The sequence below is a fragment of the Pristiophorus japonicus genome, chromosome 4 (assembly GCF_044704955.1).
Source record: "Pristiophorus japonicus isolate sPriJap1 chromosome 4, sPriJap1.hap1, whole genome shotgun sequence".
NCBI classification, from domain to species: Eukaryota; Metazoa; Chordata; class Chondrichthyes; family Pristiophoridae; genus Pristiophorus; species Pristiophorus japonicus.
The window spans coordinates 12,113,004-12,127,081 of NC_091980.1; the positions used below are offsets into that span (position 1 = coordinate 12,113,004).

The following is a 14,078-nucleotide window of genomic DNA, read 5'->3' on the forward strand; positions in this document are numbered from 1 at the left end:
TGTGGGCGTCACTGGCAATGCCAGTTTGTATTGCCCATCCTTAATTAACCTTGAGAAGGTGGTGGTGATCTGCCTTCTTGAATCGCTGCTGTATGTGTGGTGATGGTGCATCTACAGTGCTGTTGGAGAGGGAGTTCCAGGTGTTTAACTCAGCGACGATGAAAGAAGGATTATATATTTCAGGATGCTGTGTGACTTGGAGAGAAACTTGGAGGTGATAGAGTTTCCATGCCCTTGCTGCCCTTGTCCTTCGAGGTGTAGAGGTCGCGAGTTTGGGAGGTGCTGTGGAAGAAGCTTTGACGAGTTGCTGCAGTGCATCTTGTACCTAGTACACACTGAAGCCATAGTGAGTTGTTGATGGAGGGAGTGAATTCTTCGGGTGGAGGATGGGGAGCCAATCAATCGGGCTGCTTTTTCCTCGATGGTATCAAGCTTCTTGAGTATTGTTGCAGCTGCACTCACCCAAACAATGGGAGCGTATTCCATCAGACTCCTGACATGTGCCGTGTAGATGGTGGAAAGCCTTTGGCGAGTTAGGAGATGAGACACTCTCCGCAGAATCTCAGCCTCTGACCTTCTCTTGGAGCCACAGTAATTATAATGCTGGTCCAATTAATTTTCTGGTCATGTAAATTTAAAGTAATGTCGACAGATATATTTGATTATTTAATATCTGGCTATAATGTATAGTTGTATCTTGAAAAATTAATGGATGTATAACTGATTCTACTTCCCAAAATGAAAAGAACATGAATTTAATTTTTTTTATGCTCAACATTGAGATGATTTGTTTAATAATTTCAATAGAATAATTTTAAATGGATTTTGTTTTGCAATTTGTTGCATCGGTTCACGAAGATTTGTCTCAAATCTGACAAGACAAGCCTCCGCATTTCCAGCAGAGGGCGACTCTGTCTGCATAACTCATGTTTTTCTTTGTCGGTTATTGCAAACACGGCGATGAAAACAAATATTACCAGTGCGCAATGAAGAGCTCTTCCAATCCAAATATCTGGCACCAGAATTACGCACTCGTCGCAGGTATATGCCGGGATATACACAGAGCATGTTCCATTTGAGCCGACAAATTGGCCTTAAGGCTGTCATCATAGTAACATGAAATATGAAAATAATGCGTTATTTTAGGTTCTGACACCAGCCATTCCCCTCTTTCCTCTGAGGGAATCTGAGACCGACGTGCAAGTAGAAGTAGTTTTCCGCTGTAGGTAATTTCCGTGCACGGACACTTGAGAGATTTAGTTCATCAAATACACATGTTTAATTATGTGAATCCGAAAGATTTAAAATGATGATTCCGATGAAAGCGGCAAGAGTGTGACCTAAAAATCCACCGAGGCATTTATGAACTTGGAAATACATTGCTGTTTGGGATCTAACAAGACTGTTGATGTAAATGGCTCATCAAAAAAGGAAAAATGCAGAAACATATTGTTTTGCATTCATTTACCAATATTACAAAACATATTTTCTGCATATATATGAGACTATAATGAGGCCCGAACCTTCAAAGTGATCCGTTCTTTCTGTGCGCATGGAATTTGACCAAGCCATTCCATAATATTCAGCTGGCATTTAGTTTCCAGAAACTCAACCAGTAAATATTGATTAAAAGAGAGCACAATTAAAGATTGGATTTTATCCATGGATTTAAAGGTGATTTATGAAAAATCATTAACAATAATCTGATAGCAAAGAATATCTGTACAATTCCAGATGGGTAAATAATTAAATGCTTTGATTTGATTACTAGAAATTAAACACTGATTCGACATCGTAATGAAATTGTATATATCGAATTTGAGCTCGCATTTATTCATTAATACGAATATATATACATGTCCTGGATTTTGTATTGAACACTGTTAAATATCGCTGGTAAATCATGTGTAAAACAAGCTCGCTTTAAGAAAAGTCTAGTGTAGTTATTGGTTGAAGCTCCTTGTGTCGCTGTCTACCAATAAGGAGCTGTGACGCTGTGAGAGATCTACCCCCACCTTCATTAAAATACAGGCCAGAATCGAAGGATGGGACACAGTTCCTGCGACTACGCTGTGTAGCCATGTTTAAAAGGAGTGCTCTGGTCGTGATTGTGTATTTCTGTGTTTAAACTCCGCATTTAGGTGCGAGAAACGACTTCTTATGTGAAGGGACTTTGCGCCCGTTGAAAACATTATCAGACAATCTGATTTAAGTAGAATGAAATCCAGAACAATGGCCACTGTACTCGGCGACGCGGCGTATTTTATTTTCCTACTTTGTGTCTCGGACCTGGTTTTCGGACAGATTCGCTACTCAGTTCCCGAGGAACTGGAGATTGGTGCCATTGTTGGAAACATCGCGGAAGATTTAAGGATAAGCGTTCGGGAATTATCAGCTCGGAAGTTTCAACTGCGCGCTGATGATGGAAAGCAATATTTTGAGGTAAATGTGCAAGATGGGATTTTATATATCAATGAGAGAATCGACAGGGAAAAGCTGTGCATTGAAACGTTTACATGTTCCATCTCTTTGGAACTCGCGGTGGAGAACCCTTTCGAGGTGTTTCCTTTTGAAGTGGAGATATTAGATGTAAATGATAATTCACCGAGTTTCCCGACAAATCGATTAAAATTGCAGGTCGCAGAATCTGTTGTACCTGGTACCCGCTTCCCTCTCGAGAGCGCGCACGACCCGGACGTGGGTACAAACACCATCAGCTTTTACCAGATCAATTCAAATGAGCACTTCGGACTCAAAATTAAAACAAGTAACGATGGTCGAAAAATCGCTGAACTGTTGTTGATGAAACCGTTGGATCGCGAACAAGAATCCTCCTTTGAATTGTTGCTGACGGCTGTTGATGGTGGGATCCCGTACAGATCTGGCACAGCCCAGATTATCATCATTATAACGGACATTAATGATAATGCGCCTGTATTCGATCACGAAATATACAGGACAAGTTTGTTAGAAAACACGCCTAAGGGCAGTTTGGTGATGAAAGTATACGCAGCTGATTTAGACGAAGGGTCAAACGCTGAATTCAAATATTCCTTTAGTAATTACGCCACAAAAAGAGTGCGAGATTTTTTCAATTTAGACGCGGAAAGCGGAGATATCAGAGTTCAGGGTTTATTAGATTTTGAAAAATCAGAAGTTTATGAGCTTGATGTACAGGCTGTGGACAGCGCTCCAAACGTGGGACATGCCAAGGTTTTGGTTACAATAATAGACGTGAATGATAACGCCCCCGAAATAAAGCTGACCTCAATAACTGAAATGGTACCCGAGGATGCGGCACCAGGTAGTGTGATCGCTGTATTCAGTGTCACGGACCGAGATTCTGGTGAGAATGGGCAGGTTCAATGTCAGATTCCAATAAACGTGCCATTCAAACTTCAAACCACATTGACCAATAACTATCAGTTGTTAACCACTGATATACTGGATCGTGAAACGACTGCACTGTACAACATATCAATGTCAGCCTGGGATGCTGGTTTGCCCGCACTGTCTACAAACACATATTTCGCTTTTATAGTTTCTGATATTAATGACAACTTTCCCCGGTTTGCACAGTCCTCATATAACGTGTATCTGATGGAGAATAATACACCAGGTTCATCAATTTTTTCGGTTACCGCTCAGGATCCTGATTTGGAACAGAATGGAGACGTCTCCTACTCTATTCTGGAGAATCAGATACAAGAAGACCCTGTGCCTTCATACTTTACTATTAATTCGAAAAGTGGAAGCATTTACGCGCTGCGGTCCTTTGACTATGAACAACGGAAGAATTTCCAGATCAAAGTTCAAGCTCAGGATGCTGGATCTCCGGCACTGACCAGCACTGCTATGGTGAGCATTATTATATTGGATCAAAACGACAATGCTCCGGTTATTATTTCACCATTAATTTGGAACAGTTCAGCAAGAGTGGAGATCGTGCCCCACTTAATAAATACTGGATATTTGGTCACGAAGGTAATGGCGAATGATGCAGATTCCGGTCAGAACGCCCGTCTTACCTATGAACTGATTGAGGCTACTAATCCCGGTCTTTTCACTGTGGGACTTTACTCTGGAGAGATCAGAATAACCCGAAGCATTACGGAACAAGACATCACTCTGCAAAGACTCGTGATAATGGTAAAAGACAGTGGGCAACCCAGTCTGTCAAACACACTCACATTACTGTTTTCAATCCCAGTCAACCTCACTGAAAACCTTTCGGAACGTATAGACAATCCGAGCCACACTGAGTATTTCTCGGAGTTGAATAAATATTTCATAATTATTTTTGGATCAACAAGCGTTATATTTCTTCTAATTATTATCTTGCTGGTCGTCCTGAAGTGTAAACAAGACCGGAATAACATGCATTACCACAGCAATAAAATTTGCTGTTGCTACATGAGGAGGAATTCAAATGATGTCTTTACTCAGAGATCTGCAGCAAACGAATCTTCAAATTATCATGGACCTGCTCAGACGCTCCCATTTTCTGAATCGCATCATTACAGGGTTCGATTATCGCCGGAAACATCCAAGAGTGATTTCTTGTTTCTAAAGCCCTGTCATCCTACCTTACCTCTGAGTGATATCACTGTTGTTGACACTAGTGTGATGAAGTAATTTAGACAGCACATTTCTACGTGGTGTAATGAATAATATACTTCCCTGAGGAGCTGATCAATTACGCAGTCGATTTCAAGAGTGTATTCCATATATGTTAATTTTTCAATGGAAGCGCTGATGCATACCGTGATGAACATATAATGAAGTCATCTATAATCACCCTTTATTATCGGTCGAATAAGTGAACGGTTTTCAGTTTTTATTACCGCTTTGAACAAAAATGAGTTTTTAAAAAAATCACGTTATTGTAAAGCCTCATGCCACAACAGCATTTTTCAGTGGAAACTATAATTTATAATATCTTTTGTTTCACGGTTGGTTGAGTGAATCCAGAAATAGGAAGATAGAGAAGAGGAATGCGTGGCTGGAGAGATGGCGCACGCAGGAGGGCTTTAGATTCCTGCGTCATTGGAATCGATTCTGGGGGAGATGGGACAAACAAGCCGGACAGTTTGCACCTCAACAGAGCCGGGACCAGTACTGTCGCGGGACGTTTTGCTAGTGCTTTTGGGTGGGTTAAACTAGCTTAGCGGGTAGGGGGGAGGGGGGGATGGGAACCCTGAAAATAGATTTAGTGGGGAGAGAAGCATAGCTGGAGTTGGTCAGCAATAAAGCAGAAAGTGAATTGGGAAGGCAGAGGAAACAAGGGCTGCAAAATAGACAACAGGAGAGTTTGACAGTACTAAATGCTTACACTTCAATGCATGTATAGGAAATAAGGCAGGTGAGCTGAGAGCAACGAGTGACACTTGGAAGTACGATATATCTATTACTGAGACATGGCTGTCAGAAGAGAAGGTATGGCATCTCAACATTCCTGGTTAAAGGGTTTTCAGGTGGAATAGCGAAGTGCATAAAATATGAGGGAGGGGGGTGGGTGGTGGGGCGGTCACAGTGTAGATTAAATACACAATTACTTAAGTGAGAAGAGATGATATGTTAGAGGGGTCATCAAACGAGACCATATGTTTTGAATTGAAGAGGAAAAAAAGGGAGATAACACTATTGGGAGTGTACAATTGACACCCAAGCAGTCAGAGGGTTATAGAAGACAAAATATGTGGACAATGTTTTGTGAAGTGCAAAAACTATACATTTGTAATAGTGGGGGATTTCAACTACCCTACTATTAACTGGGAAAAGGGTAGTGTGAATGGTACAGAGGTTGCAGAATTCTTAAAAAGCATTCAGTAGAAATTATTTTGTCAGTATGTGCCATGTGTCTAAATGCCAGTAGCATTTGGAACAAAATATATGATTTAACGGCACAAATTGAGACAAATCGGTATGATCTGATATCCATTAAGGAGACGGGGTTGCAAAATGACCAGGACTGGGAATTAAATATTCAGGGGTATTTGACAATCCGGAAGGTCAGACAGAAACGAAAATGAGGCGGGGTAGCTCGATTGATAAAGGATGGAATCACTGCAATAGTGAGAAACGATATTGGCTCAAATCATCAGGATGTTGAAACAGTTTGGGTGGCAAAAGGAATAATAAGTGGAAAAAGTCACTTGTGGGCTTCGTCTATAGGTCCCCTAAGAGTAGCAACTCTGATGGTCGCAGCATAAACCAGGAACTAGTGGGGGTTGTAAAAAGGGAACAGAAATAATCTTGGTGATTTTAACCTCCATATTTATTGCACAATTCTAAATTGGTCAGAGTAGCCTTGAGGAAGAGTTCATAGAGTGCATAACTGACAGGTTGGTTGAGCAGTATGTAAAGGAACCAACCATGGGGCAGGCTATCTTAAATTTGGTCCTGTGTAATGAGACAGGATTAGTAAACATTCTCCTAGTAAGGATCCCCTTGGAACGCGTGATCATAGCATGATTGAATTTCAAATACAGATGGAGGATGGGAAACTTCAATCTATAACCAGCGTACTAAGCTTAAATAAAGGAGACTATGAATGTATGAGGGCAGAGTTGGCCAAAGTGGACTGGGGAAATAGATTAAAGTGCAGGACGGTTGATGAACAGCGGTGTACATTTAAGGAGATATTTCACAACTCTCAAGAAAAATATATTCCAGTGAGGAAAACTGGGTGTAAGAGAAAAGGTGGCTAACTAAGGAAATAAAGGACGGTATTTAAATAAAAACAAGCGCATACAAAGTGGTCAAAACTATTGTGAGGACAGAAGATTGGAAAGCTTTTAAAAGCCAGCAAAGAATGACTAAAAAAAAGATTAAGAAAGGGAAGGGAGACTATGAAAGTAAACTAGCACGAAATATAAAAAGAGACAGCACGACTTTCTATACGTATATAAAAAGGAAAAGTGTGACTAAAGTTAATGACGGCCCATTAGAGGAGCAGTCTGGGTAATTAGTAATGGGGAAGATGGAGATGGCAGAAACTCTGAACAAATATTTTGAATCAATCTTTATGGTCGCATACCCTAACGATATTCCAACCGTGGTAGTCATTGGGGTGGAGGAACTTTACACAATCTCAATCACTAAGGAGGTGGTACTCAGTAAGAAATTGGGACTAAAGGTAGATATATGCACCGGACCTGGTGGCTTGCTTCTTAGTGTCTTAAGAGAAGTAGCGGCAGGTATTGTGTTTGCTTTGTTTATAATTTACCAAAATTCCCTGGATTATGGGGAGGTCCCAGCAGATTGAAAAGCTGCAAATGTAACGCCTCTATTAAAAAAGGAGATAGGCAAAAACAGGCAACTATAGACCAGGTAGCCTAACATCTGTGGTTAGGAAAATGTTGGCTCCATTATTAAGAAGCAGTAGCAGGACATTTGTAACTGCAAATTTCGGTCTGGTACAGTGAGCATGGATTCATGAAGGGGAAGTCATGTTTAACAAATTTGCTGAAATTCTTTGACGATGTAAGGAACAAGGTGGATAAACGGGAACCAGTGGATGTACTGTATTTGGATTAGGAAGATTTGACAAGGAGCCACCGAAAAGCTTACTTCATAAGATAAAATTCCCGGGTTGAGGGTAATATATTAGCATGGACAGAGGATTGGCTAACTAACAGAAAACAGGGAGTCAGGAGAAATGGATTATGCTCTGTTTGGCAAGCAGTAACTAGTGGGCTGCCGCAGGGATCAGTGCTGGTACACCAACTATTTATGATCTTTATTAACGACTTGGAAGAAGGTATTGCGTGTAACGTAGCCTAGTTTGCTGATGATACAAAGATGGCAGGAAAAGCAATGTGTGAGGAGAAAAAAAATTCTGCAAAAGGATATGGACATGCTAAATGAGTGAGCAAAAATTAGGTAGATGGACTATAATGTTGGAAAGTGTGAGGTCATGCAATTTGGCAGAAAAATTTAAAGAGCAAGTTAATATTAAATGCAGAGAGATTGCAAAATGCTGCAGTACAGCAGGACCTTGGGATACTTGTGCATGAAACATAAAAGGATAGTATGCAGGCACAGTAAGTGATCAGGAAGGCCAAAGGAATCGTGGCCTTTATTGCAAAGTGGATGGCGTTTAAAAGCAGGGAAGTCTTGCTACAGCTGTTCATGGTATTGGCGAGGCCACACCTGGAATACTATGTGCAGTTTTGGTTTCCATATTTACAAAATGATACACTTGCTTTGGACGCAGTTCAGAGAAGGTTCACTGGGTTGATTCCGGAGATGACAGGGTTGACTTATGAGGAAAGATTGAGTAGGTTGGGCCTCTACTCATTGGAATTCAGAAGAATAAGAGGTGATCTTATCGAAACGTATAAGATTATGAGGGGGTTTTAAATGGTGGATGCAGGGACGATGTTTCAACTGATGGGGGAGACTAGAACTAAAGGTCATGAACTTAGAATAATGGGCTGCCCATTTAAAACTGAGATGAGGATACATTTTTTCTCTCAGACGCTTGTAAATATTTGGAATTCGCTGCCTCAGAGAGCTGTGGAAGCAGGGACATTGAATAAGTTTAGGACAGAAATAGACAGTTTCTTAAAGGATAAGGGGATAAGGGGTTATGGGCAGCGGGCAGGGAAGTGGACCTACGTTCATGATCTGTTCAGCCATGATCGTATTTAATGGTGGAGCAGGCTCGAGGGGCCGTATGGCCTACTACTACTCCGATTTCTTATGTTCTTATGTTCTAACAAGCCCAACAAGTGAGCGGGCAGTTGTGGCTGTGGTTTTGTGGAATAGCTAGGGGCAGTTGGAAGGGGTATGAGTGGCAGATCATTTTCGTCCTAGTGATCACAACTCAGTAAGATTTAGGGTTGTTATGGAAAAGAAAAAAAGGGACCATGAATAAACGTTTTCAATTGGGGTCGAGCCAATTTGCTGAACTGAGATGGGATTTGGTCACAGTTGATTGGAAACAGCTCGTTGATGGTAAATCCGTGTCAGATCAAGGCTACGAGATGTACTTAACCCTGGAAACTGGGAGGCAATACAGCCTTGGGATTCATGCTTTCATCTGCAGAATATAGTATCAATCCGACTAATGGTACTGTCCCCTACCACTACAACTTTTCTTTTTACTTGCCCCACGTGAATGGCCGCCTATACCACGATGCTATGGTCAGTTTGCTTATACTCTCTGCAGTCCCTGTTCTCGTCCACACAGGGAGTAAGAGCTTCGAACTTGTTGGACAAGAGCAAGGGCAGAGGCTCTTCCCTCCCTACATCCTGAGTCACCATACCTTCCTCACCCATAATCATAACCTTCGGTCCCTGAACACGGATCGAATTTGAATTAATGAATCCAATTAGTGCGACTAGCTTGTGGATCGCGTCATACAGGTAACTTCGCCATCCCTGATGTGTCTTAGTATCTGCAGCTCGGATTCCAGCACATCAATGCCGAGTTGAGATTTCTTGAGCTGCGGAGACTTACTGCAGATTTGATCGCCGTGGACCTCAATGGTGTCCACCAGTTCCCACATGCAACAGCAGAAATACCACGCCTGCCCTGGCATCTCTAATGCATTCAATTAGTTAAGATTTGAAGTTTTAAACGTTTAGTTTATAATTCCAACTCTTAATTTAAACCAATGCCCAAGAAAATAGAGAAAAACTGACGGAACAGACCAGCAGCTAGCGAAATATAACGTATCTATTCTTACTTTTATAAATTGATTTTATTCTTCCCCGAATTTCCTCTCTTTCCAAATTCCTGAATAGGTCAACTCTGTTTAATAATCCTCTGTGCAGATTACACTCTGCTCTGAAAAACGATTCACTTTTATACCCTTAGGAGCTACACCCAATTTACAAGTGTTGACTCAGCACACATTTGTCTGTGATTAAAACCTATTCAAGACAAACAATTCAGCTAACTGACAGTTAACTGAATCTGGTGGTCAAATTATGTTAGCGAGAATTTTTAAGTTCTTGGTTTAAATCAAAGTATTATGCTAGATTTCATGATGTACACCTTCTAATTATCCAATACTTACCAGAAATTTCCATTCTTTTCCAAATTTCCGAATAAACCACTCAGTTTAACTACACTCCATTTAAGAACTCTTTTTGCCTTTACCACCCTTTCAGGCAGTGAGTTCCCGAATCCCACAACCTTCTGGGTGAAAACAGTTCCACTCACATCCTCTCTAAACCTCCTACCAGTTTCCTCAAATTGATGCCCACTGGTTTATGACTATTCCGCTGAGGGAAATAGATAGTTCATATCCAGTCCCTATAGGTGTGTCTTAATTTATCCACCTCAATAAGGTACCTATCAGCCTCCTCTGTTCCAAAAGAAGCAAACCCAGCCTATACAATGGTTGCTCATGTCAAAATTCTCCAGACCATGCAAAATACTGGGAAATCTCCTCGGTAGAATCTCTAGTGCAATAACATATTTCCTCTAATATTGTGATCAGAACTACATGCAGCACTCCAGCTGTGGGCTAACTAATGTTTTATACTGTCAAGCATGACATCCATGCTTTTGTATTCTATGCCTCGGCTAATAAATGCAAGTATTCCGTATGCTTTCATAATCACCTTATCTACCTGGCCTGCTACCTTCAGGTATCTGTGGACATGCATCCCAAGGTCACTTTATTCCTCTCTACTGCTCAGTGTCCTATTATGTAACGTTTATTCCCTGGTCTTTTTAGACCTCCCCAAATGCATTACCTCACACTTCTCCGGATTAAATTTCATTTGCCACTGTTCTGCCCACCCGACCAGTTCAGTGATGTCTTCTTGCAGTCGGCAGCTTACTTCTTCATTATCAACCACACAGCCTTTTTTTTTGTCAGCTGAAAACTTCTTAATCATGCACTCTACATTCACGCTTAAATCGTTAGTGCTAGAGAAACAGATAATGTAGCGATCATTCAGGCATTTAAAATGAAAGTGAATTATCGGGTTTTGGCGGTAGATTAAGGAAATGTGATTAATTTTTGGTACAAATAATACACATGCTGCAGGGACACAATTGGCATAAGTAACTCCTATATTCTCTGATAGTCTATGGCCCTATCCTATCTCAATATGAATCATATCCACTCATACACACTGCAAAAGCTTTTAAATGTATGCTTATTTCCGACGTGTTTCGAGATCGTCAGATAAATCGTGTCCTATGTCGACTTGAGGTTATGATATATGTTTAATATATAGGCGCCACAGAAATACAACTCCTATGCTAAATATGCACTCTATATTCATCATAACGCCGATTTTAAAATGAATAAGTATTCAAATGTTTATACAATGTTATATTTGTATAATGACGATCTTACATAACAATTGTATCTGAGAACTGAACAGATTAATAGTTACTAAATCTGGGTGGCACCGAATGATGATGGACATGGACGTCCACCAGTTTTCTGATTCCAAGCGTACAGATCCTCAACTCGGCTGCTAACTTTCCCTCCATTTAAGGCATAGAAACTATAGCCTATATTGCACTTGTTCCATCTGTACATCAGCTAATTAAATTGAAGGATTGTTTCAAACTATAATTGAAGAGCGAGAAAACGGTCTCTATCGAGCTGCAAGGCATATTCATTACTTATTATTATCTCATTCCTCTACATATATCCTCTATTTAACTGAAGAATCTCAGGGAGAGAAATGCAGTAGTGCCCCATTTATCATGCTAACTGTTCTAACATTTTGAAAAATTAACCATGCGCAAACGAATCACCTTCTTCTAAAATGAGCTTCAGTGCCCAGGAAGATAGTGGTGTTAAATCAGTGGTGCAATACATTGGAGCTAACACCAGAGCACTACCCAATTTTAATTGACTTGCATTCAGCAATCATTCTTCAATCTTTCACATCTGCTCATTCCAGCCCATAAACGGGAGGTTATATGAAGCTGCATATGCTCCTTTTCACCAGTGCTGCATTGCAAGGAGACCTAAGAGATACTGAAATAAGTTTTTGCTGTAGATGCTGCTAATCCCGCTGTAAGGGATTAGCAGCATTTCAATGATGTAGAATTGGAAGCATTGGTGGAACTGTCGAACGAAGGAGGGAAGCGCACTTCCTGGGAAATGGAAGGAGACTATTGCTCCAGGTTTCAGGTCCAGGAGGAGCGAAGTGGCAGAGGAGGTGTCGGCCAGCATTCTTGTTCAATGACGCTGACATAGTCCAAGAACTTCAAATATCACAATTGGATGGTCAAGGTGAGTACATACTGCAACACCGCCAACATAGTTCATTAATTTTGGCCAGACATTATACTTCAACTTAATTATGTGATTTACAGATGGATCAAAATTTATGGGGTGGGTGTAGGGAAGTAGAGTTGAGGCCAATATCAATTCAGTAATGAGCGTATTGAAAGGCGGAGCAGGCTCGAGAGGCCAAATGGTCTACTCCTTCTTCTATTGTTTATTCACCAATGAGCTTATGTTCTTATGTTCATAGCAGCCACTAAATATCAGTCTGTGCACACTGTGTAAGCCATTACTCCCCCACCACTCAACAGGCAAACATGTGCAGCTACTCAGACTCCCATCCTCACCTCATGCCTTGCCTACATTCACAACCTTTCAGCGATGACAGGCATATCTCCCAAACACAAAGCTAGACTCTGAGACATATGCATTCATTTCCTTTTCAGGCAAGATGGCACACAATCGCAGGGAGCAGCAGAGGAGAGACGGGGTTGAACCTCAGTTCCAGCAGCTGTCTGACATGGAAGAACGAGTGCTATGACTGACTGGGCAGCAGGTGGTTGGCGCTGTGGCCGTCAGCCTCGCTGGTCCCACTGGGGGCAACAACGTTATCTTTATCCGCTTTCTTTTTTCTCATCCCATATTCCCCTCACACAACAAGGATTTATCACTCATGATACTATCTCCCTTCTTTGCTCAATTCCTGCCACCCTGCCCTCAGCTTAACGCGATTCTTGTGGCCTTTATGCTTTCAGATAATCAGAAACCACATGACTAGTCAATCCCTGAGCACCATAATGATAACGAAGAAGAAGAAGAGGAGGATTACTCAAGCATCACGTCACTGCATCTCTCACCCGCAGTCATCAGCTTAGAGAGTGGCAATATGCATTCTTTAGCTGTTAGCTGAGTAGAGCTGTCTTCACTGGGTGATGCAATGGAGCGAGTGGGCTGCAACAAAGTCAGGGAAACGGGCAACTCGGGGGCTAGCTCCCCAGAGGGAGACTTCTGCGCATGAGTTCTGCTGCACAAGACTCAAATCTGAAGCTCAATGGGAAGGTGTTCACAATAAGGGTGAAGGACATGCACTCCGACATGATAGGTGCAATGGTAAGTGTGCCCAAGCACCTATCGGCAAACGTAAGGAACTTGGAGGAGTCCAGTTCTGACTTTGCTCAGAGCTCTGCACACACAGCAAGCACAATATTTTGGGTCTTCACACGATGGTGGAATCACAGAGAGACCGTGGGGACATACACCTCTTGATGCATGTCATGCGAAATGTGTCAAATTCCATTGCAGCAGAGGGAAAAGCAACGCAATATATTATTGTTGTAATGCAGTCGATTGTTGCTGTATTCGAAGCTCAGACTGCTCTGATGTCGCCTCAATATCATGTCATGTGAGTTCTGACTGCTGCCAATATTTCTGGCCCCAGCACAATCAAACGGGAGCTTATCATTTTGCAGCAGGCCACCAATCTTTGCTCTATAATATTGGGAGTGATGTTGAAGTGCAGCCCCGGCGCAACAGGCTAATGGTCTGGATGCACGAGGCAGCAGAGCTCTGTGATTATATCCTTGCTGAAGTCCAGCCTTCAAGCGTATTCTTCCTTAGTGAACTTAATGTAGGAGAACTGCTGCTCGAATACACTGTGAGTGTAAGATCTCCTGTTTGCAGCCCTGTTGCCTTTCCTCTCTTTGTCCACATTTTGCTGTCTGTCTCCTTGCCTAAGTCACCGCCAATGGTGACGTCGGATCAGCAGATCCATTACTATTCAGATCCCATGAAACTGTAAACGAGTTGGACTTTCAGCTGCCACCATTCAATTCACGAATGATTAGCAGGCAGAACAATCCGTCAACT

At 41.7% G+C, this 14,078-nt stretch overlaps 1 protein-coding gene across 1 annotated transcript; it reads left to right on the forward strand.

The window, feature by feature from the left end:
- The first annotated feature begins 2,232 nt into the window (after positions 1-2,232).
- On the forward strand, positions 2,233-4,778 carry LOC139262008 (protocadherin-10-like). Its single transcript, XM_070877177.1, has one exon. The coding sequence runs from the start codon at positions 2,233-2,235 to the stop codon at positions 4,633-4,635; it is 2,403 nt and encodes an 800-aa protein (XP_070733278.1). The 3' UTR covers positions 4,636-4,778.
- The last annotated feature ends 9,300 nt before the right edge of the window (positions 4,779-14,078 follow it).

Excerpts from the sequence above, each read along its gene's own strand:
- LOC139262008 (XM_070877177.1), top strand. The coding sequence starts at position 2,233 with ATGGCCACTGTACTCGGCGACGCGGCGTATTTTATTTTCCTACTTTGT.